This window comes from Colletotrichum destructivum, chromosome 9, assembly GCF_034447905.1.
Source record: "Colletotrichum destructivum chromosome 9, complete sequence".
NCBI lineage: Eukaryota > Fungi > Ascomycota > Sordariomycetes > Glomerellales > Glomerellaceae > Colletotrichum > Colletotrichum destructivum.
This window is the reverse complement of record NC_085904.1, coordinates 1,418,248-1,444,374: the sequence shown is the minus strand read 5'-3', so window position 1 is coordinate 1,444,374 and position 26,127 is coordinate 1,418,248. Positions and strand designations below refer to the sequence as shown.

General features: G+C 56.7%; 10 protein-coding genes across 10 annotated transcripts; 7 read left to right on the top strand and 3 right to left on the bottom strand.

Annotated features, from left to right (window-relative positions):
- The first annotated feature begins 1,023 nt into the window (after nt 1-1,023).
- On the top strand, nt 1,024-2,882 carry CDEST_13574 (Putative carbon-nitrogen hydrolase). The gene has a single exon (XM_062929730.1). The coding sequence runs from the start codon at nt 1,102-1,104 to the stop codon at nt 2,095-2,097; it is 996 nt and encodes a 331-aa protein (XP_062785781.1). The 5' UTR covers nt 1,024-1,101; the 3' UTR covers nt 2,098-2,882.
- A 1,203-nt stretch (nt 2,883-4,085) lies between these two features.
- On the top strand, nt 4,086-7,531 carry CDEST_13573 (Putative pectate lyase superfamily protein). Its single transcript, XM_062929729.1, has 4 exons — nt 4,086-4,531; nt 4,630-5,042; nt 5,138-5,837; nt 5,897-7,531. The coding sequence occupies exons 1-4, from the start codon at nt 4,258-4,260 to the stop codon at nt 6,847-6,849; spliced, it is 2,340 nt and encodes a 779-aa protein (XP_062785780.1). The 5' UTR covers nt 4,086-4,257; the 3' UTR covers nt 6,850-7,531.
- Nucleotides 7,532-8,101: 570 nt separating this feature from the next.
- Nucleotides 8,102-9,150, top strand: CDEST_13572 (Putative lipid-binding protein POX18/UbiT/NSL-TP1). Its single transcript, XM_062929728.1, has 4 exons — nt 8,102-8,129; nt 8,197-8,469; nt 8,534-8,734; nt 8,796-9,150. Exons 2-4 carry the CDS (start codon nt 8,454-8,456, stop codon nt 8,957-8,959), a joined length of 381 nt encoding a protein of 126 aa, XP_062785779.1. The 5' UTR covers nt 8,102-8,129; nt 8,197-8,453; the 3' UTR covers nt 8,960-9,150.
- A 1,254-nt stretch (nt 9,151-10,404) lies between these two features.
- On the top strand, nt 10,405-14,397 carry CDEST_13571 (Putative Ran binding domain, PH-like domain superfamily). Its single transcript, XM_062929727.1, has one exon. The coding sequence runs from the start codon at nt 10,773-10,775 to the stop codon at nt 14,289-14,291; it is 3,519 nt and encodes a 1,172-aa protein (XP_062785778.1). The 5' UTR covers nt 10,405-10,772; the 3' UTR covers nt 14,292-14,397.
- A 1-nt stretch (nt 14,398) lies between these two features.
- CDEST_13570 (uncharacterized protein) lies at nt 14,399-18,056 on the bottom strand. Its single transcript, XM_062929726.1, has 5 exons — nt 17,748-18,056; nt 16,690-17,662; nt 16,177-16,504; nt 16,034-16,115; nt 14,399-15,971 (listed from the first exon to the last, which is right to left on the bottom strand). The coding sequence occupies exons 2-5, from the start codon at nt 16,719-16,721 to the stop codon at nt 15,082-15,084; spliced, it is 1,332 nt and encodes a 443-aa protein (XP_062785777.1). The 5' UTR covers nt 16,722-17,662; nt 17,748-18,056; the 3' UTR covers nt 14,399-15,081.
- A 218-nt stretch (nt 18,057-18,274) lies between these two features.
- On the top strand, nt 18,275-19,494 carry CDEST_13569 (Putative mitochondrial carrier protein). The gene is made up of 2 exons (XM_062929725.1): nt 18,275-18,562; nt 18,619-19,494. Exons 1-2 carry the CDS (start codon nt 18,418-18,420, stop codon nt 19,440-19,442), a joined length of 969 nt encoding a protein of 322 aa, XP_062785776.1. The 5' UTR covers nt 18,275-18,417; the 3' UTR covers nt 19,443-19,494.
- Nucleotide 19,495: 1 nt separating this feature from the next.
- Nucleotides 19,496-20,441, bottom strand: CDEST_13568 (Putative large ribosomal subunit protein eL22). The gene is made up of 3 exons (XM_062929724.1): nt 20,280-20,441; nt 19,928-20,172; nt 19,496-19,840 (listed from the first exon to the last, which is right to left on the bottom strand). The coding sequence occupies exons 1-3, from the start codon at nt 20,292-20,294 to the stop codon at nt 19,714-19,716; spliced, it is 387 nt and encodes a 128-aa protein (XP_062785775.1). The 5' UTR covers nt 20,295-20,441; the 3' UTR covers nt 19,496-19,713.
- A 1,103-nt stretch (nt 20,442-21,544) lies between these two features.
- Nucleotides 21,545-23,776, bottom strand: CDEST_13567 (Putative adenosine deaminase domain, adenosine/adenine deaminase, metal-dependent hydrolase). The gene is made up of 2 exons (XM_062929723.1): nt 22,858-23,776; nt 21,545-22,792 (listed from the first exon to the last, which is right to left on the bottom strand). The coding sequence occupies exons 1-2, from the start codon at nt 23,670-23,672 to the stop codon at nt 21,892-21,894; spliced, it is 1,716 nt and encodes a 571-aa protein (XP_062785774.1). The 5' UTR covers nt 23,673-23,776; the 3' UTR covers nt 21,545-21,891.
- A 536-nt stretch (nt 23,777-24,312) lies between these two features.
- On the top strand, nt 24,313-24,494 carry CDEST_13566 (uncharacterized protein; the record flags this gene model as incomplete). The annotated part of the gene is made up of 1 exon (XM_062929722.1): nt 24,313-24,494. The coding sequence occupies one exon, from the start codon at nt 24,313-24,315 to the stop codon at nt 24,490-24,492; it is 180 nt and encodes a 59-aa protein (XP_062785773.1). The 3' UTR covers nt 24,493-24,494.
- A 1-nt stretch (nt 24,495) lies between these two features.
- On the top strand, nt 24,496-26,093 carry CDEST_13565 (Putative Receptor L-domain superfamily). Its single transcript, XM_062929721.1, has 3 exons — nt 24,496-24,591; nt 24,649-25,720; nt 25,778-26,093. The coding sequence occupies exons 1-3, from the start codon at nt 24,531-24,533 to the stop codon at nt 26,043-26,045; spliced, it is 1,401 nt and encodes a 466-aa protein (XP_062785772.1). The 5' UTR covers nt 24,496-24,530; the 3' UTR covers nt 26,046-26,093.
- The last annotated feature ends 34 nt before the right edge of the window (nt 26,094-26,127 follow it).

The window sequence follows — 26,127 nt, the reverse complement described above, 5'->3', positions numbered from 1 at the left end:
CCCATGCGGAGGTCTCCAAACCTGCGGCCCCCTCGTAGATAGACAAAGCCCCAACGGTAGGCTGTCATTGTTTCGGCGACGCTTGATCCTCCCCAGGCCTACCCAAGTAAGCACACTTGGAGCGTTTCAAGCACGGATTCACGAACAGACGAACTTGGGGGAAACAAAAGAAGGAAGCAAAAACGTTGGAAGGGGGGGCGAAGGCAGCAAAATAAAAATAAAAATAAGGGGATTGCCGACGAGGCGAAAGACATGGCAAAGGAACGGACGACTCGGAGCTTCTTGCTTTTGCCTCCCGCCCCCAACTTTCCTCCCACCCTTTCCTCCCCCTCCACCTCTTCGGAAGGGGCCACAGGGGGAGAGGGGGGAGTAGTAGGACTGTTTGATCATGCTAGGCTTGTCTTGGGCCCGTTGGTCCTGTGAGCGGATCTGGACTGCTGCCGTCTGCCACGCTACGCGGCCCTTGAGCTGTCGCCGAGGGTTTCTAGACGGGTGGTACGTGTACTTCGTGGGCAAACGATGCGGAGAACTACCAGGCCCAATCGCGGCATACGCTCGACAGTAGCAGCGGCCGACACTGAAGACACTGAAGACATTAAGAAGTCGATGATGAAAGATTCGTATCGAAGACCGACAACGGGTAGCTAAGCCATTGACGGCGCGAGAAACAGCGCTTGGGCTGAGTGCAGTGTCGCGACGGGCGAGAGGAAGATGAGGGGGGGTTAAAGACAAGCACCGGCGCTCGGGACGGGACGCAAAGGCCGATCGGACCGGGGCCGATCATCACATTTTCCCGACAAAGCGCATCGGACAATTCGGCGTCATTCGATGTTTCTCGCACTGTACAAACTACCCGACTACTTCCAGACACACACAGTGCAAAAAACTGTCCGTTAGCCGAAGCTCAGGGATGAGAGCTCCGATTGCGAAGCCGTCGCGCGGGCAAAGCTACCCCGCCGTTATCGCCTTCTCCTCCCCCGCCCCACCAAGCTCCTCACAACCTCGAATCCCCACCATCCATCCCCCCATCCCCGACCTAACCTCCAACGTCACTTCGGTCCGCCGCCCCCGTCCGAACAACCCAATTCCTTTAAACAAACGATGCGCCTCGTCCTACGGACCCTTCGCCCTTTTGCATCCTCCGTCCTCAACCCTGCCGCCCACCGCCTCGTGCCCTTTCGCAAAATGACCACCGCCACAACCGCCTCCGCCTCCCCGGTGCTCAAAAAGCCCGTCAAGCTGGCCTGCATCCAGCTCGCCTCGGGCGCCGACAAGGCGACCAACCTCTCCAATGCCCGCGCCAAGGTCCTCGAGGCCGCGCGCGACGGCGCCAAGATCGTCGTGCTTCCGGAGTGCTTCAATTCGCCCTATGGCTGCGACTACTTTCCCAAGTACGCCGAGACCCTGCTGCCCTCACCGCCCACGCGGGAGCAGTCGCCCAGCTTCCACGCGCTGGCCGCCATGGCCTCCGAGAGCGGCGCCTACCTCGTTGGCGGCTCCATCCCCGAGCTGGACGGCGAGACGGGCAAGTTCTACAATACGAGCCTCGTCTTCTCGCCCGAGGGCGCGCTGCTGGCCACCCACCGCAAGGTGCACCTCTTTGACATCGACATCCCCGGCAAGATCACCTTCCGCGAGTCCGAGGTCCTGAGCCCCGGCGATGCCGTCACCGTTGTCGACCTGCCCGGCTACGGCCGCATCTCGGTCGCAATCTGCTACGACATCCGCTTCCCCGAGCTTGCCGCCATCGCCGCGCGGAGGGGCTGCTTCGCGCTCGTGTACCCGGGCGCCTTCAACCTGACGACGGGGCCGATGCACTGGCGTCTGCTGGGACAGGGCCGCGCCATCGACAACCAGATTTACGTCGCCCTGTGCAGCCCTGCGCGCGACCTCGGCGCCACCTACCACGCCTGGGGCCACAGCCTCATCGTCGACCCCATGGCGAACGTGCTGGTTGAGGCGGAGGAGGGGGAGGGCATCGTCGCCTGGGAGCTGGACGGGAACAAGATTGAGGAGGCGAGGCGGAACATCCCCATCAACACGCAGAGGCGATTCGACGTGTATCCTGATGTGAGCCAGCCCAAGGTCGAGTCGTAAAGTGGGCAGAGGAATGGTTTGGCCTGGAGGGGGGAGGCTGGAAACGCCCTCCCGCAGGGCATGTATAGAAGAGGAGGGGTCTTATGCATGGATATCAAGGTGCCGCCCACGAAAGCACAGGGCGGTTTCAGTCGTCGAGGACGTTGGTCCTCCCGCACGGTTGTCAACACTTTCCGTCTTCCGTGTGGAGGAGAGTGCTGCGTCTTTTTCTTGATTCCTGTTCGGGTGTCGCGCCGCTCATTGTTTTGCTGGCATTTTGTTCTGTTGCGGTCTCGAGTTGAGTGCCTCGACCGAGACGGGATACCCCTTTTCCTTCCCTCTCACGAAATCTGCATTTGGAAGCCTTGAATGCTTCGACTGCCGGCCTAGAGACTTTGGCGCTATCTATCTACCAAGGAGCAAGCGAGGAAACTGACGTGCTCAAAACCTACTTCTCTTGTTAGGGACGGCGTCGCACTCTTGGATGGATGGGTTCAGCCAGTGACAGGAATAAGAGAATTCATGACATCCGCATCTCTCAAAGCGCGAGCTAACAATGCGTTTCCGAGCGGATGTCGGAAAGTATATTACAATGCTAGATTTCGGCGTCGTGCCCGCGTTTTAGTCGAGTTTGGCCAGCCAAACAGCAACAGACCCCCCGTAGATACGGCCTCCAAAGATTCCAATCCCCGGATCTAATGTGGTCGTCCTGCTTGATATTATTGCTTGTTGTTCCGGTTCGCCTGTATGCAGTGGATTGCTTGAGCACTATGGAACGTTGACCTCGGGGGATAACTCAACATTGTGTTTAATAGATCGTTTTCCCTCCGTACTAACATCAAGAGTCCCAAGGCTCCCCCAACTTTTTCCAGAGAAGTAACCCGTCGCAGTTAACACAATAAGACTTACACGTGATTAGCGCTTTGCCCCAAGCTCGTGCCAACGACCCTTTTGAAGCTGCCTCGGCCAAAGACACAATAATCATTCAACATCATAACAACCTCCTTCTCACATCGCTGTCGGCGGCACCATGGTCCATTGTCAGACTTGAAGGAAGGGGGGAAAACATAAACGCACACGACTTGAAAAGCCGGGGAGCTGGCGTCGCCTACGGTACAGTCGAGAAGCAAAAGTCAGCGACTGATCATGGGATACGACGCGCTCAACGCCATTGGCCGCCGTCCTCTACGTTTATTTTCGACTGGCCAAAGCGAAGCACTCACCGTGGTTAGATGAACATGCAACCAAAAGCCTGACAACTGCATACAGCTCGACTCAATCGATCGACGGCACAGTCAGCAGACATGAACGAGCAGACAACCCCCATTGGCCCGACACGCCAATGCTGCATCCTCGCCTCGCAGTCACCAGAGCACCTGAGCCGATACTTCTACTCCGAGGATCAAGTAAGCGTCAAGCATCCGCAACGCAGCGAATTGCGGCTGTACTTGGCATCACGAGACAGAGTCCACACACATCGACGGTTATAGACATAGATGACGGCTCGAGAAAACCGCTCACATGGGGTTCGTACCTGCATTCCCGTCCCAGGGGTGGTTGTCCCACCGCAACTCAGCTCCGGCTAGCTCGACAACCCTTGTCGCCCCATCCCCCTCCCCCCCCCCCAAATCTTGGTGCCTAGGTAGGCAGCCCTACACCGAAACCAAGCAAATGCTCGCAGTCGATACCTGTCCACCTGTGTTTCCATCCTGTATCCAGTCCGCTCGAGATTGGCTATTACAATCAAGGCACGACTATGAGAGGGGAGGGGGGCAGCGGGCAAGGCAATGCACAACCCGCATATCTCACATCAGCCTCGAAATACAACGGTAATTGTCAATGAACCCATCATTTCCTCCGCGGTGGAGCTTTGGAACTGGCTCTGGGCCCTCGAACCCTTGCTGCGTGCGGTTGCGGGACTAAGCGGGCTGGGCGATTATTCAGACACACGCAGGAAGCGAACTATACGCCCGGGGGTTGTGTCTTCTTCTTCTTCTTCTGGCCGTGAAGATGAACTAGCCTATTTCACTAGCTGGAAATTGACCATGGCAATGCTTGACGATGATGAGCTGAAGAGCGGCATCATGATTCCAACACCTATAAGTACCCCACCATGAGACGCACCCCAAGCTTGAGATGCGCACTGAGGATCGGTAGCTGAGCCAGAAACCCAAAGCCAACATGAAGCTTCTCGCCCTCCTCGTCACGCTCGGCATCGGGGCCGTTGCCCACCCCCAACCCAATGACGCCGCAAGCATCCTCGAGTCTCGACAGACGTGCTCCGGCCCCATTGAGAGCAACCCGTCGACCTGGTGGCGCGCCGCCATCGACCATAACGGCACGGCGCCCACGAGCTCTGACCCGACGTTCCAGTACTACCGCACGGCGGTTCAGTACGGCGCGGACAACACTGGCGTCAGGGACTCGTCCGACGCCTTCAATTTCGCCATCGAAGGTACGTGTGTGTGTGTGTGTGTGTGTACGCGCACGCGCGCGAAAAGCTGTTTGCAGAGACCTCGCTACCAACACAACCTGACTGATATCTTCCGGCAGCATGGACCCGGACGGGCAACACCGTGACGACCCGCCCGGCCTACGTCTACATACCGCCGGGCCGGTATCGCATCAAAAAGCCGATCCAGATGCTCGTGACGACCTTTCTCGTCGGCGACGCACTCAACCCGCCCGTCCTCATCGCCGACCCCGCGCTCGGCGGCCAGCCCGTCATCAACGGCTACGACGCGCACCAGGGCGACGGGTCCGCGACCAAGAACTTCCTCATGGCGGTACGCAACGTCGTCGTCGACACCACTGAGGTCGGCACGGGCGTGCCGGCCGTGGGCATCGACTGGAGCGTCTCGCAGGGGTGCTCTCTGTCCAATGTCAAGATCCGCATGCCTAATTTCTCGAGCCATGTCGGTATCACGATGAACCAGGGCGGCTCTGGGATTCTGATCAGTGATAGTGTAAGTTTTGCCCCTCTCCCTTCATTTTCCCTTCGTTTTTATAGTACCAACATCCCAAAGGGAAGGGAAACGAGGTGGGCTGACACAATATACAGCAATTCGAGGGCGGTGCCATCGGCATCCGGGTCAATGGCCAGCAGTACCAGTTCAAGAACCTCTCCTTCAACGGCTGCAATGTCGGCATCTCGATGGACAGCGTTTACGTTGCCGTCGTGCAGGGCGTCACGTTCGCCAACTGCAACTTCGGCATTGACATGGGCCGCAACAAGACGGGCGTCGTCTCGCTCGTGGATTCGAGCGTCCGCGCCTGTAACGCCGGCGTCAACAACCTGGTGACGGGGTACGGCCAGAACTCGCTCGTCATCGACAACTTCCAGGTCACCGACGCGACAGCCGTCAAGTCGGCGAGCGATGGGTCGACCCTGAGGGCCGGCTCGGTCGCGGCGGGCCAGACGTGGGTCATGGGCTACGTCAACTCGAACAACCTGCAGCGCGGCACGACATATCCAATCGAGCGCCCGGCTGGGTTGTTATCTGCGGGCAAATACTTCACCGCCCCGCTACCTCAATACGAGAAGTATGCCCTGGATCAGTTTGTTAGCTTGAAGGGCGACCCGCAGTATCCTGTCTACGGAGACAACAACCGCGATGACGGGCCGAACATCAACGCCATCCTGCAGAAGTACAAAGGTTGCAAGATCATCTTCGTGCCCCAGGGCATTTACCTCACCAAGGAGACAATCTACGTTCCTCCCGGCACGAGGCTTATTGGCGAGACCCTCAGCATCTTTAACGGTACGTCCTTAGCTTGGGAAACGCAAGCCTTCTTTGGGACAGAGTGCTAACGTTGACAGGTATCGGATCGCGATGGTGGAACCCCGACGACCCTCAGCCCATTCTCAAGGTCGGCAACCCCGGTGAGACGGGCGTTGCGCAGATCACCGACATCACTGTCGAGGTCGGCGACGTTCTCCAGGGCGCAACCCTCGTGCAGGTAAATATGGCGGGATCCAAGCCCGGCGACGTTGGCATCTGGAGCAGCGTCTTCCGCGTCGGCGGCACCAGGCACTCCATCACCAACACCAATTGTGTCGGCGGGAACCCGGCCGCCTGCAAGGCCGCCTTCGCGCTGATGCACGTCACTTCGACTGCCTCTGCCTACTTGGAGAATGTCTGGGGCTGGGTGGCTGACCACTCGCTCGACACCTTTGGCGGCGCGCAGAACATTGCCGTCGGGCGTGGCGCGCTCATCGAGAGCACCAAGCCCACGTGGCTGGTCGGAACCAGCTTCGAGCACTGCGTCTTGTATCAATACAATCTCCACAACGCGCAGAACGTTTACATCTCGTTGGAGCAGACAGAGAGCGCGTATTGGCAGGGACAAGGTACTCCTCTAAGGGCGCCGAGCCCCTGGACGGTAAAACCGGCATACGGCGACCCTGACTTCAGCAACTGTGCAGCTCAGGGGCAGGGCAACAGTGACCACTGCTTCCGGTCGTGGGGCCACTACATGACGGGCAGTTCCAAGATCGTGATCCACGGGTCGGCTCTGTGGGCGTTCTTCAACGGAATGAACGACAACCAGTGGCATAACCCGCAATGCGAAAACACGGGAGGCATTTGCATGACCAATCAGGCGTTCGCCGACAGCGCCAAGTCCACGTATTGGTTCGGCTTGAGCACGAAGAGTACGACGATCCTTCTGTACGACAAGACGGGCGGCGCCGTGTGGGAGGTGTATGCGAGGGATAACCCGGGGTCGTGGGGCGGCGTCGTTGCCGCGTATCTGAGGGACTCGGGCGCTTGAGGTGTAGTGGTCGCGGTTGGCTGTGCGGCGGCGTCCCAAAAGGGCCCGCAGTTGAGGACAGGCGCTCGTCCTGAACTTCAGACAGGGGTCGCATGTTGCGGCACGACGACACAAACGAAATGTAGGCGGTGCGAATGTAGCAATGTAGCGTATACCGATACCAGAACTTGGGGACCGAAGTGTAGTCGGACGAACTGACCGAACGAAACGTCGCACCAACTTGCGTCGAGGCCCCTTTGATGGTTCCAGCAAGGGCCCCTTTGTCGATGGTCTTGACTCTTAAGTCCTTTGTCACAATGCATGACCGCACTCGGACTCGTTCTCGTCAGTGCTAACCAACTCGGCCGAAGAGTTTCTGGGTCGGCCGCCCCCCGCTTTCAATTATTCAAACTTCCCTCGGCTGCTGTCAATGAGGCATGGGATGATTGTCGGGATCTGGATCAATTACTTGCCATCGGCAAGAGGCAGCAACCAAGATCGTTGTACGCAGTCGTTTGAACCGCGTCAGCATGAAATCGAAACCGGATGCAGAATGCAATTCGCTCATGTGTGCTGGGTTGTCTGAAGCTTGTTTGTGTAAATGGACCGCAAAGCCGGGATTGTCTTGTCTTGTCTCGTCTTGTCTGAGGCGGTTTTCGGGCTTTTGACCAGCCTCGTGTCTTTCATCGTGCCTCGGTCTCCGCGAAACAACGAAAGAATTAGGCTGAGGTGAAGAGAGTTGGCTGGGTTCTGGAGCCATCATAGTGGCTTGAAGGGCGCTGGGCCAGATCCATGACATTGCAAGAGACCAGAAGCCATTGAATTGAGACGTCGAACATGCAGTGGCGTCAATGACCCGCAAATTAGTCTGGTTACTAGAAGCGGAAATTAAGCAAAATAAGGTAGAGTGCCGCGGCGGTCCGGCTTTGGACACACCGCCCGCGACTCGCCAAGGAGAAAGAATGGAAGTTCCAGAATGCAGATGTCAATGGCGACGCCGGTCCAAAGTTGGTGATGACTGGTGGATAAAGAGTGGCTTGATGCGCGTTAGATAGGCACTGCACCTGGGTAGGTAGCCAGCCACCTGTGGACTTAGGTACGGTCAGCAGTGCTCGGATTCGGCTGGGGCCGTCAACCGAGCGGGGCCTCGTCTATGAAAGATGTACGTACCCAAGGCAAACACTGGGGCGCTCAATTCTGTAGCAGGCAGTGGCAGCTATGGGGCATTCCAGTGAACCATGGCAGGCCTGTCGCAAGTCTCCAGCTGGGGTTAGTGCCTACAGATACTCTCACCTTACGATGTAGGTACCTTGGGTACTCTGGATGGGTGGAGTCTGGGTGCACATGACGCTGAACCAAATCGCCGAGGTTCACATGCGACAACTGAGCGTCATCCAGCTTTCGATGTACCGCATCTGTCTCTTTGTTCCTCCGTCCGGCGAGTCCTCCACACCCCCCAAACCTCCGGCGCACGGCTTAACCGTTGCCATCTTGCCAGTATTTAAACTATCCGGCCATCCCCCCCCGCGTTTCGGTAATCTTTCGCGATCCCCTATACCCAAACATACAGATTCCATCACTCTCCTACTCAAACCCACCAAATACCCCCAAAACAAACAGTCAACATGGGTCTCGCCAACGGTATGTACTCGATCACATGGGACTTCCCCCCTCGTCGCCCAGCGCTAACGTCATGTGCCCGCAGATAAGTTTCCTTCTTCGGCCGCTTTCGACGCCATCAACTCCGTACTCGGCGCCAGCGAGCCCGATCGCAAGGACGCCATCAAGCAGGGCAACGCCATCTTCGCCTTTACCCTGAAGAACGCGGCCGGCGAGACCGATAGCTGGCACATTGACCTCAAGGAGAAGGGCGAGGTTGGCAAGGGCACTGGCCAGAAGCCTACCGGTATGTATTGTGGACTCAATAAGGCGTGCGCTGAAGCCCTAATCTGACATGTTCGCACCAGTCACACTGTCTCTGTCCGACGCCGACTTTGGCAACCTCGTCCAGGGCAAGGCCAACGCGCAGAAGCTCTTTATGTCGGGCAAGCTCAAGATCAAGGGCGATGTCATGAAGGCCACCAAGATGGAGCCCATTCTGAAGAAGGCCCAGACCAAGGCCAAGTTGTAAATTTGTCGCGACGGTCGTGGTGGACATTGTCTTGTCGGTAATACCCTGTACCATACCTACCAGCTGTATCGGCCATTGGATGCTGGACCTGGATGCGCGCCAAATGTAGCGTTGCCGTAGGAAACGAGAATATGACCATTTATCTTGCATATGATCGAATATTTCCAAGAAGAAAAGGTGAGAGACTCATGGGGGAAACAGAACATTGATACCGCTTTGGTATGAAGGGTTATGATTCGCGGTGTGAGATGCGCATATGGTCCGTCGCATAGGCGCATTTGGGAGGGTGAAAGGGGAAAAAAAAAGCATGTGATGATGAATGTGTTCTTCGCCAACAACTTTCGCAACCTCGTGAAGTGCTCAACTGGTTGCACATGACTGCCACCAAGATTCGTAGGCCAACGCAAAAAAAAACATTGCCCCTAGCCATGGCGGACGTCCGATGCTCATGCTGGTGGACACGTGGACACGTGCTTCCGTCTCCTCCGCGTGCAGCAATGCTGGGGCTGCGATGATGCGATTCCCGACCATTGCCGGCCCGAGTCAGTAGACCCAGTTTTGGCCGGGCGGTGGAGGAGCCAGCGCCGCAAGCTTCACGTGTGCTTTTCGGCCGTTGAGAGCCGGCTCTGGCCAGATGTGTCGCAATATCATTGTACGAGACCACCGAGTCGGTAACCATAGGTAGGTTTCAATAACCGCTCGCCATTCTAGAAAAACCCATGGCTTTAACATTCGACAAAAGGGCGCCATGCGGCTTCTAAGACGCAGGCTGTAGGAACCAATTAATCCATGAGCAAAACCGCCACTTGGAATCTTGGACAGATGCCCCCTGGTTTCAGTAGCGCAGGTGCATTCATTCTCCTGGTGCTGGTCAGGAGCGCAGTCAGCTTGGGTAGAATGACCCGAGCTGACTCAGCAGACGCGAGTGGAAGAGGCCCGGAGCAGCACCGGTTCCGATCCCCGGATGTTGCTAAACGGCGACAGAGCAGTGCAATAGAAAAGCAGAAAGCTACAGCACGTATTCTTGCGGGTACTTGGTGAACTGTCCAGAGCTAAGCCTTTCGGTAACATTCAGTGACGCGAGATCCGACTGGAGTTGGTGAGAGATCGGAGAAAGCTCTGATAGAGATATGGAATGGGAAGCGCCAGAATCCAACCAATCAACCAGCCAGTCCAGTCGCGTCGCCGCAGTGTGTGTGTGTGTGTGTGTGTGTGTTGCAGCCAGCGGTAAACCAACTCCAACTCGTGTTGAAGGCGGTCACGGTTGCCTGAGGTTAAATGGATAGGTACGGCAGAAAAGTGGACCATTTCATCCCGATCCTGACGCTGCCATCGTCGAGGTAGGTGCTCGTTCTCGCCCCCCTGCACCCGCCGTCGCTCGTTTTTTCCCAACAGCTGGCCCCGTCGCCCGTCGCCAGTCGCCAGTCGCCCGGACGTGCCACACCAAAAAAACATCCTGCACCAAAATCTTTCGTCTGGTTCCTCTCCGCCAATCCACCAACAAGGCCGTCTTTGATGCGCCATTCAGCATCAGCTTTTCTGATCGCTGCGCTATTGCCTTTTGTTGCTGTCGAAGCTTCATTGCCTTTCGAGTCTTTTTATCCACTCGCATCCACTCCTGAGTAGCTGCTTCCCGCTGCAGCATCTGCTTTCGTCCCTCATCCCCCATTTTCTTCCCCCCGTCGCTTTGTCTGCGAATCCTACGTGAATCGAGACGCGACCCTCCTCCCGACGCCGAGTCGACCGACCACATTGCCATCTCCAACAACTAATTTTAATCCTGATCCCGCATCTTTCTTCTACGCTCGTCATCATGGATCACCGAAACAGCACCCCGCGCCCGCGCCCGTCGCTCAAATTCGCGAACCGGAGCTACCAAGCTTCGCCTCTGAACCCCAACAAGCGACTGGGTACTCCCCAGACTGCTCCGTCCCAGAGAGTCCTGAACCGCGATCCCGCGCCCTCGAGCAACCTCAACACGAGCACCATTTCTACTGCCCACAATCTCTTCCGCTCCTCCTCCATTAGCGCAAGCCCGGCCGTTTCCCCCTTTGCGCCAAGCCTGTCTGCGAGCACTGCCAAGAAGGTCTTTGCTCCGGGTGCGACCCCGGCCTCGCAGAAGGTGTATCGGGAGACCATTGCTCAGGCGACCCCGCGAGGCATGACTGCCAAATCCACGTCCGTCGACCTTTTCCAGATGCGCATTCCCTCTCCGCCGCCTGAACTTTCTGGCGAAGCACTTGCGCGAGACATCCCCCCCGAGCTCGAAGCCAAGGGCACCGTATACGCCGATCAGTACCTTGGCCATCTTGTCCCTCCCGAGTACGACGACCTGCAGCGCCGTCAGCTCTTCTGCGTCCTGGACCTTCGCCGCCTCAAATATGCCGCCAATGAGATCTTCAACAAGAAGGACTGGAAGCTCAACATCATGAACTTCGCCAAGGAGTTTGAAAAGAGTCGGAGCTTAATCATGCTTAGATACGGCCTGTACGAGTTCAAAAACGTCAAGCCTTCGGAGGAGGTATTGAAGAAGTGGAGAGCCGCTCACAATCTGCCCGAGCCCGAGGATGACGCCGCCGACTCCAGTCCTTCGAGGCAGACCACGCGTTCCAAGCGCAAGGCCGAGGAGCAACTGACTCCCAAGGACGCTGCGCTTTCGACGGCCTCTCCTAACAAAAATAACAAGAGACGTGCTGTGGACAGGGAGGAGGAGCAAGAGCCAGCTACTCCGGCTGCGATCAAGAACAAGAGAAGGGCAACCGTGACCGATGAGTCGGACGAGAACCAGCCGAGCAAATCACAGAAGTTGACTTCGACTCCGTCGGCAACCAAGAGCATGTTCGAAAGGGTTGCGAACAACCAGGGACCCACCTCGACCCCCAAGGCAACCCCCAAGGCTGCAGAGGCAAAGCCCAATCCCTTCGCTGGCGCATCGAAAGCCACTGCTAACAACAACCTTTCCCGCTCCGTACTCGAGGCCAACATCAAGCCCGCCCAACCGTCCAACATCTTTGGTTACCTCTCCGATGCCAGCTCTGCAAAGAACAGCGGTGTGGAGGCTGACGGTGAGAGTGAGACCGACTCTGACGATGAGGCGGGCACGCAGGAAGCTGGCCAGCAGAGCTACGAGCCCAGTGTTGCCGCTAGTGGTGGCGCCGATACACCTTTGGCCCAGCCGGCTTCGAACCCCTTTGGTGCCAAGAAGCCCCTTTTCTCCACTGGCGCCGCGACTGGTCCCTCTAGCATTTCGTCTGATGCCAGAGAAAGCACGCCTGGCAAGAGCCTTTTCGACCGCGTTAACAAGGGCAACGATGGCAACCCCATCCGCGCGGACTCAGCTGAGCCCACGCCGGCGGCCGATAAGGCGCCGTTTGCCTTGACCAAGGAGCCCGCCCCGGCTCCCGTCAACGCGACCTGGAACCCCAACTCTCCGATCAAATTCAACACCAATGCTCCGGCCAGCAACGGTCTATTTGGCGCGTCTACGAACGGCTCCGGCTCCGGCTCCGGTTCTATCTTTGGTGCTAAGCCGGCCGCACCCGCCTCTTCCAACTTGTTTAGTGCTCCCACTCCCAAGCAGGACGACAAGCCCAAGGCCGAGAAGCGCTCCCGCTCTGAGGAGGATACGGGGGCAGAGTCTGACAAGGAAAACAGCTCGCAACCTCCTGCCAAGTCGCTCTTCGGCGGATTTTCTTCGTCTGGGTTCCAGCCCAAGGCCTCGGAGGAGCCCAAGAAGGATGAGGCCGTTATCAAGCCGGCGGCTGCGCCGACTTTCGCGTTCGGTGCTTCCGCTCCCAAGGCGGAAGAGACCAAGGCACCGGCCCCGGCTTCAAACCTCTTCGGTGCCCAGGACAAGCCTGCGGGCTCTGTGATGCAGTCTTCGACTCTTTTCGGCGGCAACCCCCAAGAGGCGCCTGCCACTGAGTCTGCCAAGCCTTTGTTCGGTGCCAGCACTTCGGGCAGCTCTACTTCTTTCCAGTCGAAGCCTCTTTTCGGCAACAACGCGCCGGCGTCGGGCACTTCTAGCCTGTTCGGCGCTAAGCCAACCGAGGCCCCCAAGGCACCCGAAGCCGGTCCTGCCCCCACGGCGCCCATCTTTAGCTTCGGTGCCAGCAAGCCGGCGGAGTCTGCCCCGGCTGCCAACTCTCCTTTCGGCGGCGCCCCCATGAAGCAGGATGGTCCTTCCGCACCGTCGGGCAGTAGCATGTTCAACTTTGGAGGAAGCCAGACTGCGCCCTCATCCAACCCATTTGGAGGTGCTGCACCTGCTGCTCAGACAAACGGAGGAGCCAGCGGCCCTCCAAGCTTTGGCTCTGGCGGCGGTGGATCCTTTACGTTCAGCGCTGGCGGCGGCGGGGGCCAGAGTTTCAACAACCCCTTCGCATCCAACAATGGTGGTGCGACTGACTCTGCTCCAGCCCCCTCATCTGGAGGCATGTTTAACTTCGGCGGTGGATCTTCTGCTCCTTCAAACAGCTCTGCGCCATTCCAGTTCGGCGGTGGTTCTTCTGCTGCGCCGTCGAGCAACTCCCCCTTCCAATTTGGAGGCGGTGCTCCGGCCCAGCCTGCGGCTCCCGTGACGTCGACTCCTACTTTCGCCTTTGGCGCCTCGAATGGATCCGCTAATGCCTCGGCGCCCGCTTCTCAAAAGCCGCTTTTCGGAGCATCGACTTCGGCACCCACGAGCAGCCTCTTTGGTTCTAAGCCCGCCCAGCCTACCTCCGGCATGTTCGGCAGCCTGCAGGCCCCGGCCGGCGCCTCGACCACTGGAACAAACTCGCCCTTCAACTTTGGTGGCGCATCCAGCCTAGCCACCACCCCTGCCAATGGAACCCCCGAGCCGGCTGCAGAGGCTGACAAGGCCGCTGGCGGTGGTGAAGGTGATGATGCCGACGGCAAGCCTCACGAGCAGCTCAAGCTTACCGAGGGTGGCCCCGGTGAGGAGGATGAGATTGTAGTTCACGACGTCCGCGCCAAGATTATGAAGTTCATCCTTCCCGGGTCCGAAGAAGACAAGGACAGCGGCGACGATCAGCCTAAGAACAAGAGTCCGTGGTCCACAAAGGGTGTCGGCCCGTTCCGTCTCTTGAAGCACAAGAACACGGGCGCCGTTCGCATGCTTCTGCGCGCGGAACCCCGCGGCCATGTTGTCCTAAACCGCTCCCTCTTGCCCGGCGAGACCTACAAGGCGGACAAGAAGTATGTCAAGCTTACCACCTCCAACGAGGCCGGTAACGGTCTTGAGACGTGGATGGTGCAGGTCAAGAATGAGGACATGGCCAAGACCCTGGCCGGCGCTCTTGAGTCTCACAAGTCGGCCAACGCCAAATGAGGGATGACTGAAACACCACGAGCATGACGCATGATGGGAGAATGGGCCAAGTTTTTTCCTTTCCTTTGGGCGGACTGTCTTCTGCGCCGCCTCCGACTGTTTGCTTTTACGGTTCAGGCTTATACTAGATGAAGAGAGCGAGGCAAAGAGAAGAAGAGCAGCGAGGTCGTGTAGCGAACTAAAAGAAAGGTAAGGCATAGCATTGCTTTTCGGGCTTGGCGTTGGGAAATTTGGAGTTTTTTCTTTTCTTCTTGCCGTTTTCTGTTTCTCTCCTATTCGCTTTCTTCTTCCTGGCAGCTGTTTTCTCGCCATCGTGGCGAGCATCATGGCGAAGCTCCATGGTGCATAAGGCTGGGCAGAATGGAAGGGTTCTCCGGAGGCGCGCGCGATCGCATTCGAAGTGTACGGTTTCCAGAGTGAAGGAGTAGGGATGATCAGAGGTGTGTTCCGACTAGGGGAATCATTGTAGAAGAAGTAGTACGGCATATGGGGGGATCGGGCAATTGTGTAGTACACTAGGTACGAAAGGAATTCAGTACCACTTACTTTGACAAGAGATTGACAAGATGCAAATGTGAGACAATCGACCCGCGGGGGCTTACTCTGAATCGCGAGAATGTCCTCTTGACAGATCCTGTTGGTTCGGACAGACTATGAGATGCCAATGACTTGCAGGGTAGGTTTTGTCGCGATGGCCAGACATGATGAATATGAAGGCCTCACATCCTTGGAATCCAAAAAGGCCTAGGGATAGCAAGAAAGAAAGAAAAGTATGTATGCATTGCTAGTTCTACAGGTCGAGAATCGACTCGATCGGCACACCCCAGAACCAGCTGGCGACGCCCATGGCCCCCATGCTCATGGTGAAGGCCATCAGAAAGTTGACGTCGTTGTTGTCCAGCAAGTCCCAACCCGTCTCGATGACCCGCGAGGGCTTGGCGTCGCCCATTGTCGGCTTGCGGTGCTTGTCCTCAGGGTCGTATCTTTTCTTCGCGTCGCTGGTCTCGGCGGGCTCGACGCCGTCGACCTCTTGCATCTGCTCGACGGCGCGCTTGCCCTCTCCGTGGAGCGCCGCGGCCTTGATGGCGGCGCGCTTCTGGTTCTTGTCGGCGTGATCAGACGCATCGGACGAGATGAGGACCTTGGTACCACCCTCGCCCTCAACAATCTTACCAGTGCGCACGTCGCGGACGGAGCGCTGGAAGACGGCGCCGAGGACGCTGTCGAGCAGGCTCCCAAGGACGCCCCAGAGCGTCATCGCCAGCATGAAGGTCGACCGCTGCTGGTTCGTCCACGCGGAAATTCCGGCGCTGTCATCGCCGCAGAGCGGGAGGAAGATCATCGAGGCCGTAACGACGATCATGGAGCCCAGCGCGCCGGCGGCGATGCCGAGCGGGGTGACGCCACCGTTGGTACCGCGCGGGACCTTGCGCAGGGTCGGGGACGTGATCAGGCGGGGTTCCCCTTTGGCCAGGATTCCCAGCTCCGAGCTGAACGTGTCGGCGGCGACAGCAGCGTAGTTTGCGATGATGCCGACGACAAGTAAGTCGCCGCCCCAGGAGTAGCAGAGAGTACCAGAAGGGTTCGGGGTCGTCGAGTCGAGGATCGCGGCCTTTCGTTTGTTCAGTTGGTAGGCGTGGAGGAGGGAGAGACACGAGGCCATCAGTGAATTGGCGAAGACTATCGTTCAGGTGTTAGATTGACTTAGAGACAGCGGCTATAGGTGATGGTAGGACTCTTACCTTGGACGTGGGTGCGCGCTCCTTCACCTCCCGGCGTGCCTCGGGCGGCCATCGTCATCTGAGCTTTGACATGGTGCTTGACCTGGGGGAAACGGTCAGAATGTAACCAGCCACCCGCTCCTCAGCAAATAGCATCTTCATACCTTTGTCGCTCTGGTACCGGCAAGGAAGAAAGTGCACAGCAGCGCGAATGGCAGGTTCCACGGGTGGTAGGCGTGCGCAATGGCTGTGATGACGGCAGCGACGATGCCCGCAGGGGTGAGGGACTGGTGTGACCAGGCCCGGTATACGAGGGCGAAGGTCGCCGGAACGGCGTAGATGGCTTTCATCGTGGCGGTTCGTCTTCGGGTATCGTGGTTGTCGAGATTCTCGTTTTTGGAGTAACCCTCGAAGTTGTAGAGTGGTTCGGACAAACGCTCCAAAGCTGTCAGGTGGGATGGATGGGCGAAGGTGTTTCCGAGAGGGTGTGTACTCCACGTGACGTCAGCGCCGGGAGCTCGGAGGGAGCTCCAGATCCTTGTCCACAAAGCGACTCTTCTTCATTGATGCATGTCTTTTCCATTCTTCTTAGATGCATAGACAAGTCCCTCGGATATTCATTCGATTGTTTGGGTCCATAGACAGTAGCAACTTGCCAGGCACTGAGGCTATTTCACATGCCCTTCAATAATCCCGTCCTCATGCTCATTTCGGATGTTTTCTCTTCGAACCTCGCCCGAATCAGCTAGTGCAGTGGTTCTGGTGCTTGATGAGATGTTTAATGTCTCTAACCCCAAAGTTAAGAGCTGGCCTCGCCATCCCGCCATCCCGCCATAAAGCGCCGCAGGAGCGATGGTCAAAGGCACAGTTTCTTGCTCAGCTCCCTCTAGCTGTTTGTTCCCTTCACCGCCTCTTAGTTTGTAGACGTCTTGAGTGATAGTTCAACTATAGAGCCAGGTTTTCATGCTTTTCGTCTTCTCTTGGGAGCAGTAGGCCTTGGAACATCAAGAACAATGTCGCGGATAATCGAGAGCGAGGTCAACGAGCCAGCTCAATGACCGTCTGAATCGCAGAGACAATCGCCTTTTTTCAGGCTCCCTTTGAGCTTCGCACGACCGTCTATAACAACTTATCGACTTAGATGTCGACGGCGAGATTTCTTGCAACGAATTTGGAGATTCGATTGCAAGAAGCCATCTTTTCTGTGCAGTTTTCAACAAAATATTTGACGACAGCGACGCCGATATTTGAGAGCGGCGGGCAAGCAAATATTATGCGGCGAAGTCCACAGGATCGAATCCGACACTGAATCGACATGAAAAACGCTACCGCTGCCCCCACAACGGGTTTGTCCACCCGCGGCCTCTGCCACTCGCGTGCCGTCGCATGTACGCAGATGTCGCACCTCATTGTGACCAACCCTTGGCTTTCCAAGACTTCCTAGCTCTCGAGAGCTTCTTCGGCAAGATGGCAGGCAGAGAACTAGCGAGTGACCTGTTACACCGGCTGAACAAAATCTCGCTTGAGCCAAGGAAGTAGATCCTCTCTCGCTAGGGATGAGGACTGTAAGATGCTCGCGACTTGACAGGGCATGCGATGCTTCCTTCCACCTGCGGGCCGATAGTCCCTTGTCACAGCAAAAGGCCATGCCTGAGAATATTTACGTCCACATCGTCAGAGAGCCTGGCCATGTTGCGGCTCACAGGCCAAGCGTCGAGGTCAAAATGATGCTCACCTCGCAGGCTCATTCAAGGTACGCGAAAAGTAGCGTGTATAAGCTGGAGGCACCGGATTACGACTCATGGAATTATGGCTTCGAAGTGCTTGGCTGGAGGACGCGACAGATTAAAGGAAACGGGTTGGGTAAAGATCTCGGAATGGCGTGGAAGTAGTCTGACAGATGAAAGAAAACTTGGTATCGCACTATAGATAGAACCAAGGCTATTCTCATATGGGATGCATAATATATAATAGAAGGAAATAGACACTCTGTTTAGTATCCAGGATGTCAGCTTTTCGTGGTCCGGTGTTAATCCCCGAGGCGCCCGGTACACTGAATGGTGATGCCAACAGAGAGTCCCTGCAGAAAGGAAACCTGATTCAAGGGTCCAAATAGCTTCGCCTAACCAATCAGAGCGGGCCTTGACGCAGATACCGGGGGGGGCGCTGTCCCCGGAATCGGCTCCTTTTTTTGCTTACCTAGCGAGAATCAGAGCTTCATGATTCATGAAGCACGGGGCGCACCACATATCCCTACCCCAACTCACTTGTGATGGATTTCGTATAAGGCTCACAAAAAAGTACACGATAGAACTGGTATTCACTTTTTGTACCAGGACTCTCGGATTTTTCCGTCGGCCTGTCTCAGAGGTGGTTGCACTTTTTGTGACTTATCAACGGACTCGATGTCCGCTGCAAGTGATCTCACGGCGGTTCCCCCTCACTCAGATATCACCATGGCCGCAGACGTGAGGGAAGAGCCCAAGGTTGTGGTCAAAAACTATAAGGGCTTCGTCGCTGGAGTCTTTTCCGGAATAGCAAAACTCACAGGTTTGTCATTTCCCGTCGTCCAAAGGCTTGTGGGGACTGCACTGACGCTTGCGAAGTCGGCCACCCCTTTGACACGATCAAGGTGCGCCTCCAGACGACAGACGCCTCGCGCTTCAGCGGGCCGCTCCAATGCGTCACGCAGACGCTGCGGAATGAGGGCGTCCCGGGCCTGTATAAGGGCGCGACACCTCCGCTGGTGGGCTGGATGTTCATGGACTCGGTGATGCTAGGCTCCCTGACAGTCTACCGCCGGCTCCTCGCCGAGAGCCTGTTCCGCGTCGGTAGCGTCGAGAACCTGCCGTCGTACGGCCACGGCATCGCGGGCATGATGGCCGGCAGCACCGTCAGCTTCATCGCGGCGCCCGTCGAGCACGTCAAGGCCCGCCTGCAGATCCAATACGCCGCCAACAAGACCGAGCGGCTGTACAGCGGGCCCGTCGACTGCCTGCGCAAGATCTACGCGCACCACGGTGTGAAGGGCGTCTACCACGGCCTGAGCGCGACGCTGCTGTTCCGAGGCTTCTTCTTCTGCTGGTGGGGCTCCTACGACGTGTTCTCGAGGTATTTCAGGGAGAACACGAAGCTCAGCGCGCCGGCCGTGAACTTCTGGGCTGGTGGGCTGAGCGCGCAGGTCTTCTGGCTGACGAGCTACCCGTCCGATGTGATCAAGCAGCGCATCATGACGGATCCCCTTGGCGGCGGGCTCAACGACGGCGTCCAGAGATTTCCTCGGTGGAGGGACGCCGCGACCGCGGTGTACAGGGAAGCGGGGTGGAAGGGTTACTGGCGCGGGTTTCTGCCGTGTTTCCTTAGGGCGTTCCCGGCCAATGCCATGGCATTGGTCGCATTTGAGGGGGTTATGAGGGCCTTGCCCGAGTAGGGAGGAGATAGTGCGTGTACGATGGATTGTAGAACATTTGGACATCGTAAACAGGGGCAACCGGATCAATTCATACATAGACTGTTCAAGGATACCCCATAAATCACATCTCAGAATTGCGAATCATGATCGGAAAGTGAAAAGGAAGTGGCAGATCAACAGGCACACGATGGTGCTAACTTTTGGTATTCCCCATGGTATTTCCCATTAACCTTGCCAAAATTCCAGTGCCATGCCGACCAAAGTAACCTGACCCATGCATAGAAACCGTTTACTCGTCATCATCCTCAGCCTCGTCGTTGACGACGTTGAAGAACTTGAGCTCGTAGACACCCTTGGAGGTGGAAACGACACGGAGCCAGTCACGGAGCTGTTGCTTCTTGAGGAACTTCTTGGTCCTGTGAGGGGGAGGTGATGTTAGCGGTCTGTTCCGCTTACCAAATGCAGCAATGTTTGGGACAAACGCTACGGGCAGGACAACGTACAGGTACTTGAGGTAGCGGCCGGAGAGCTCGTTGTGGGCGATGATCTCAATCTTGCCCTCACCCTGCTGGGAGATCTGGACCTGGTCGCCGAGGTTGCCGACGCGACCCTCAACCTTGATCTTGTCCTGGAGGAACTTCTCGAAGGCAGCGACGTCGAAGATCTTGTCCGAGGCGGGCTGGGAAGCGTTGATGATGAACTTCTTGGTGACCTTCTGGTTCTTGCCCTTGCCGGTGCGCTTGATCGCCTATTGAATCTTGACTTAGCCTACTGTTTCACGCCGCCGCCGCGCGCAGCTCTTTCGAGCTCGCGGGCTGGGCCAACAGCAAAGCGGTTGTCTCATGTTGTACGTACTGCTTGAGGAGCCATTTTGGACGGTTGTGCGGAACGCAAAGAAGTTTGATCCTGCGTCTGGTTGTTGTGGGTGTGGTGAGGGAAGGGGGGAAGAATTGTCTGACTGAGATCGGTTGAGCCTGGTCTTCTTCTCACGAACTTTTCGGCCGCCGGCGAGTGGATTTTCTGTGTGGGTTGGAAAAAACGGAAAAATTAGGGCACGGAACATTCGTTTGTCCGTAGTCGCTGGCCGATGTGGCTCGAGCGTCCACTCAACACGGAAAAGGTGGGGGCGCGTTTCTGCGCGCAGACAAGCACATTGACCGGGATGTCCCTGACTACAGTGAAGAGACAACTTCCAGTCGCAACAGTCCTTTGGTGTTTCTTTTCGACGATGATCCAAAAGTGTGTGTGCATCATGTTGGTTGGCCCGTGTTTCTACCCCACATATAGGAGAGAGCCCATATATGAATGCATCACCAGAGCAGACCCGGCTGTCCTCATCGGCTGGACCCCAAGCTGTGTGCGACTTCGTCCTACTCATTCGTGAGGGCCGAGCCAGTCGATCCTCATGGACTCTCCAGTCGAGATGAGTCCTTCCACTTTTATCATCTCGTGCCACGCTTCAAGGTTCTGAGCCGGGGTATGCCCATTGTCCACATCGGGGCGTGGTTGGAGGTGGATTGAACCCCGGATGATCTGCGGCTCCCAATCGACTGTCTCGTATCGGGACTCAGCCATGTAGGCAATCCGGTTTCTCGTCCTCTGAATGTTTTTTCTCCACGATACTTGCTGCTGAAGACATCAAATGCTGAACTCGAATCTCACCGTCAATGGCAGTGACACTGATGGAGGTCGTTACTGAAACTGGCCTTATTTTGCTTCTCGGATGAGCCTCGAGGGGAGGAAGGGATTTGGCCGCGAGCGCTTGGGGTGTCTGTTCTCATTCGATCGCGGAATTCTTACCCGGATATTCTCGTACGACAACAGCCTTCGGCCTGTAAACGTTCTGCCAACCAAGGTGATGGTATAAGATTTAGCAGGTCAAATCAGTCATTTTCGTCTCGCCCACATGCTCAGACTGAACCACTGGCAAACAGCAAAGGTTCCACAGGCTCAGGGCTGGGGTTGCCACTGCTGTCACTTTCCAGCTTTGCTGCGACTTCTCGTTTCTGACCCTATTAGGATCATAAACATTTTTTTACTCTGGGTCACCACATGACGGCATCTGCAGTTCTAGCCAGCCTGAACTGTCGACGTTATTCGCCACTGGCGCATTCACCATGGCTCACAATGTCGATCTGCAGTATTTGTCTAAGCTGGCGGATGCCTTATGATGCTGAGTAGTGCAGCCTAAACATACAGCCAGTCCCTAAGTAGCCTTTGCCATGGTTCTCTCAGTCCAGAGCTGCGTTGAATGCCCTTTTATTCGCCGTGTTGAATGTAATGTGACCCCCTTGAGCCGGCCAATCCGTTTGGCACATTTTACTGTTGAAACTCCGTTGTATACATATCGTCCCCATGCCCAATTTCATTGCTCATGTAACCCAGACAGCCCCCATTGTTGAAACGTACTCGCCCAAGTCAAGTTTGTCACCGCCGTCCCCCCCCGCGTCCCCATGTGATTCTTCCCTTATGCCTTCCCCGACTCTTCGCCGAACTCTTCCACGATCCAGAGACAGAACTTTTCCCACTCGGTTGCCCACTGCTTGAGCCGGTCCGCCTTGACGCCTGACCCCAGGCTCGCCTCCTTGATACCCGCGGTCCACTGCTCAGGGGTCTCGTCCTCGAACGCGGACCACCGCACGCTGTTCTCGGCCATGGATCCCAGACCCAGCAGCCCGACGTTCTCCCAGCCCTGCAGCGCCTGCCAGTAGTCGTGCGACATGCCCGCCGTGTCCTGGCCCAGCATGGCCGGGTCGTCGTTGCAGAGGGCGCAGGGGACGCCGCGGGACAGCAGCGCGGGCAGCGGGTGCGACATGATGGAGCCGCAGAGGCGGAGGACCTCGTTGCTGATGGGGCACGACTCGACAAGGATGCGCTTGTCCTTGATCATGTCAATGAGGAGCGGGTGCTTGTACAGGGAGAAGCCGTGACCGATGCGGCGCGTGCCGAGGAGGATGGCGTCAAAGAGGTTCTGGTCCGTTTCGTCGCCGTCGCCGAGCGTCTCGCCGGCGTGGAAGAAGAAGGGGAGATTGACGCCCTCCTGCGCGCACTGCTTGCGGAACCAGAAGAGCTCCGGGAGCAGGTCGCGCAGGGGCCGGCCCAGGTCCTCCTGGCCGACGAGGTCGTAGCCGGCGATAAGGTGCGGCCACGAAATCTTGGTGGTGATGCAGTTGTCCATACTCTCGATGATGTCGCGCGTAGGCAGTTGACGGATGGTGGTCCAGATGGTGCGGAAGCCCCAGAAGGCGGCGTTGTCGGGGTCGGACTTGAAGAGCGCGAGCTCCTCCTCCATTACCTGGAACATGTGGTTGTAGTCCTTCTCTGGCTCCTCTTGCCTGTCGCGGCAATAGTTGAGCGGCCAAGTAAACCTGGTTTCTGTCAATGGCCATGATCTTTGAGTCGAAAGCGAAGAGGCAGGTTGCGTTTTCCTCACCTGAGTTCAATCCAGTAGATGCCGTCCGCCAGCAGCGACGCCATGAGCCTCTTCAGAAAGGCGCGGAAAATAGGCTCGTAGTGGATGATGGTGCTGGTGACTGTGAAGCATGAGACAAACTTGCGCCACACGGCGTCAATACCGTGATGCTGCTCCATGCTATCCGTCAGCGTGATGGTACATCTCGCCTTCAGCCATTTCAGAAATCCCGTCCTCCCGCCGTCGGGATACTCGTCCGCCGTCTTGGTAAGCAGCCGAAATTCTCCGGGAACATAGCTGTTCTCCCACGGTGAAGTCTGGCTGTTCTCCTCCTTTTTGAATCTGAAGTGAACCCCAGAGTTGGACTTGGCCGCCTCGTTCGAGAGGGGCTCGTCCGCCGCAAAATGCATGCCGGGGGTGTTCAGCAGAACATCGAATAGGAAATCAAAGTCAACCATGGCGTCCAAGTGAGCGTGGAGAAGAGAGCCCTTGGGCATCTTCTGCACAATGCGCCACAGACGGGTCGTTTCGAGGCGCTGCTTGGCGAGCGTGAACATCATCCCGGGGAAAGGTGCAAGACCCTCGCTCGTGGCGAGGTCCTCTTCGGCCTGCGCATTCCATATCGTCCGCTTCTCCTCGTCGCGGATGCGGGCGACAATGTCAGCCGCACGGCGGGCAATGGGCGAAGCCGCGGCGCGGAAGGAAGCGTCAGCGCGTGACTTGTGCTCTTGGGCGATGAGAGCCTCGCGGCCGTTGATGTACTGTGCGATGAAAGGGTCCGAGACCGAGGGAATGTCCTGGCGGATCTCTTCCCAATCTTCGTTTGTGAGGGACATGATGGGCGGAAAATGCGGGGTTTGTGTGGGAAGATGGGATTGAGGCAGAGGAGTCCGGCGGACGTCGTGGCTTTATGAGGTATCTCAGACGCACCGCAGTGTGGATATCGACGTCGGCGAGATAGGCAAGGATCCGTGGAGTTACTGCTCGGTCGGCTCCGGTGCGTGTGGTCTAGATTTTGGTGCGTCACCGGCGGTTTTCGATGGAATTAGGCGGTCTGCGATGGGGACGGAGACGCGGGGTTAAGGAGATGGTGGTCAATGCGCCATCGGAGGACCCAATCGGGGTTCCACACCGGGGCGCTGCCGGATCTCGGACCGGTAGCAACGGACGGTGATCGGACGCTTGATGCCTCCGGGTGTTCGGGCGCCTACCTCGCCAATGATGCCGTTTTTGGAATTAACAAGAGAATTCAGCTACTAGGCATAATTCAGTGGTTGCAAACAGAAAAACGTCCCAAAAAAATCATTCTCGGCATTGCAGCATGCCCACGTGGTCTCTTAACACGATATCAATGGCCCACAGGGGGTTCCGCGCAGTCGGGCGTAAAGCAATACTCCAATAGACTCCAGAAGAGGATGTAAACCCCTGGCTCCCCCACGCCCGAGCTAATTTCCTCCCTGCAGACCTGTCTCCAACATGCGATTTCAGGACAGTCTTTCACCAGTTGGCGTGTGCTGTGCCGCTGAGATGCATCTTGGCTGGCACCACTTTCGGCATGTACTGCTTCGTAATTTCCCCTGCCCAGCGCATCTTCGACGCGACGTCGGGCAACCTTATATGATAATGGGCTACGTTCCTGAAAGCGCCAGTCTTTAGGAGGATGGCTCTTCAAGCCTTTAGTCACATTCGGAGTCATGATCGGCTTTTCAAAATGTTTGCAGGCTGGTGCTTTCACGGTAATCGCGCTATGCCATGGTAAGTGTCGTGTGACGGCTCGCAGCTTTTCATCGCAGTTCTAACCGCAGTGCCCAGGTGTTCTCGGGCAAGTCTGTGATTTTCCGGGCAAAGGGCTTTTGATCAAGCAGCCTGGCGATGCCGACGCTTTACGAAACTGCCGTGAAGTGAACGGCAACCTGGTCATTTCCCCAGTGCACTCTGCCGATATCGATCTCAGTGGCCCAGAGGTCATTCACGGCAGTATCTTTGGGGACGAGTACCATTCATACTCGAACAGCAGTGTCAATATTGCATCCACCACCTTGACAAGGGTCGACGGCCACCTGACCATAATTGGCAGATGGTACATAACGTCCATTCAAAACCTCAGCTTTCCAAATCTCCAAACCGTTGGTGGTACGTTCGCTCTTCAGCGCCCATACGGCCTTACCTACGTCGACGTCACAAATCTTCACACAGTTGGATCGATCGAAATAATAGCACCGGAGCTTTCTACTTTGAAGCATACAGCGCTGAGGAGCGTTGGTCCTAGCTACGATACTCAGAAGATTGCTCGGACATATGGGCTTCAGAACGGCATCCTGATCGGCACCACAAGCCTAGAGTCGGTCGACAGCATCTTCAACAACAACATCAAAGTCGAATCCGCCTCTTTCACCGCGTCTACAAGGGTAAAGCGACTTGTTGTGGGGTTCAAAGAGTCGGCCAAGCTTGTAATATATGGAGCCGATGACGCCGACGCCGGACAACTCGAAGTTGTTCTCGGCGGCGAATCTACGACTTCGATGCACATTGGTGAGATGCAGATGCAGTATGCTATATCGGGCTTTCGACGCAGCCCCAATTTGCAAAACTTGACTGCCGACAAGTATTATTCAGCCTTTACCAACATGACACATTTGCACCTACCCTTTGACCAACTTGGCTCGCTTTACCTAGAAGCGGAGGAATACATGACATGGGTCTCTGTTCCACCACAAGCAGCACAATGGTCCAACTTCAGCCTCACCATTTCCCGGACCGAAGTCAACTTGACGTCAGAGTACATGCCTGACGAGAAGGGCGGGTGGGTCAGATCATGGTACTGGCCACAGAAAGATATGTTCTCGGTCGATATCGGGAGTGGCAACTTGACGCCCGCGTTTTTGTACGTTTCTCCCCACAACGCCATGCGATACTTAATATTGCCTGACACCTCTCCCAGCGAATCGTTCTTGGAGTACCAAAAAGCCACAGTCAACACGACGAGCCAACCCAAGGTCCTGCATGAATTCAGGCTCAATCCATACAACATAGCTACGTTTGACTGTGAGCCTTTCAAAAAGCTGGCTGAACAAGGAATCATCGGCGGTCTTGGGTGCTACTCGTGGCGAAAGGATAGCTCTGCCTACTCGTGGCGAGAAACCTCAGTGCTCAGTAGTACCTGGTCAGCTGTCGCCATCGCCGCAATTGTGTACTTTACAGCTTTGTAGACAATAATTTGTATCAAGTATCTTTGAGCAATGGGAGATCGTTGTAATGCGAGTACACATACTCACACCTTGAGCCGGAAGT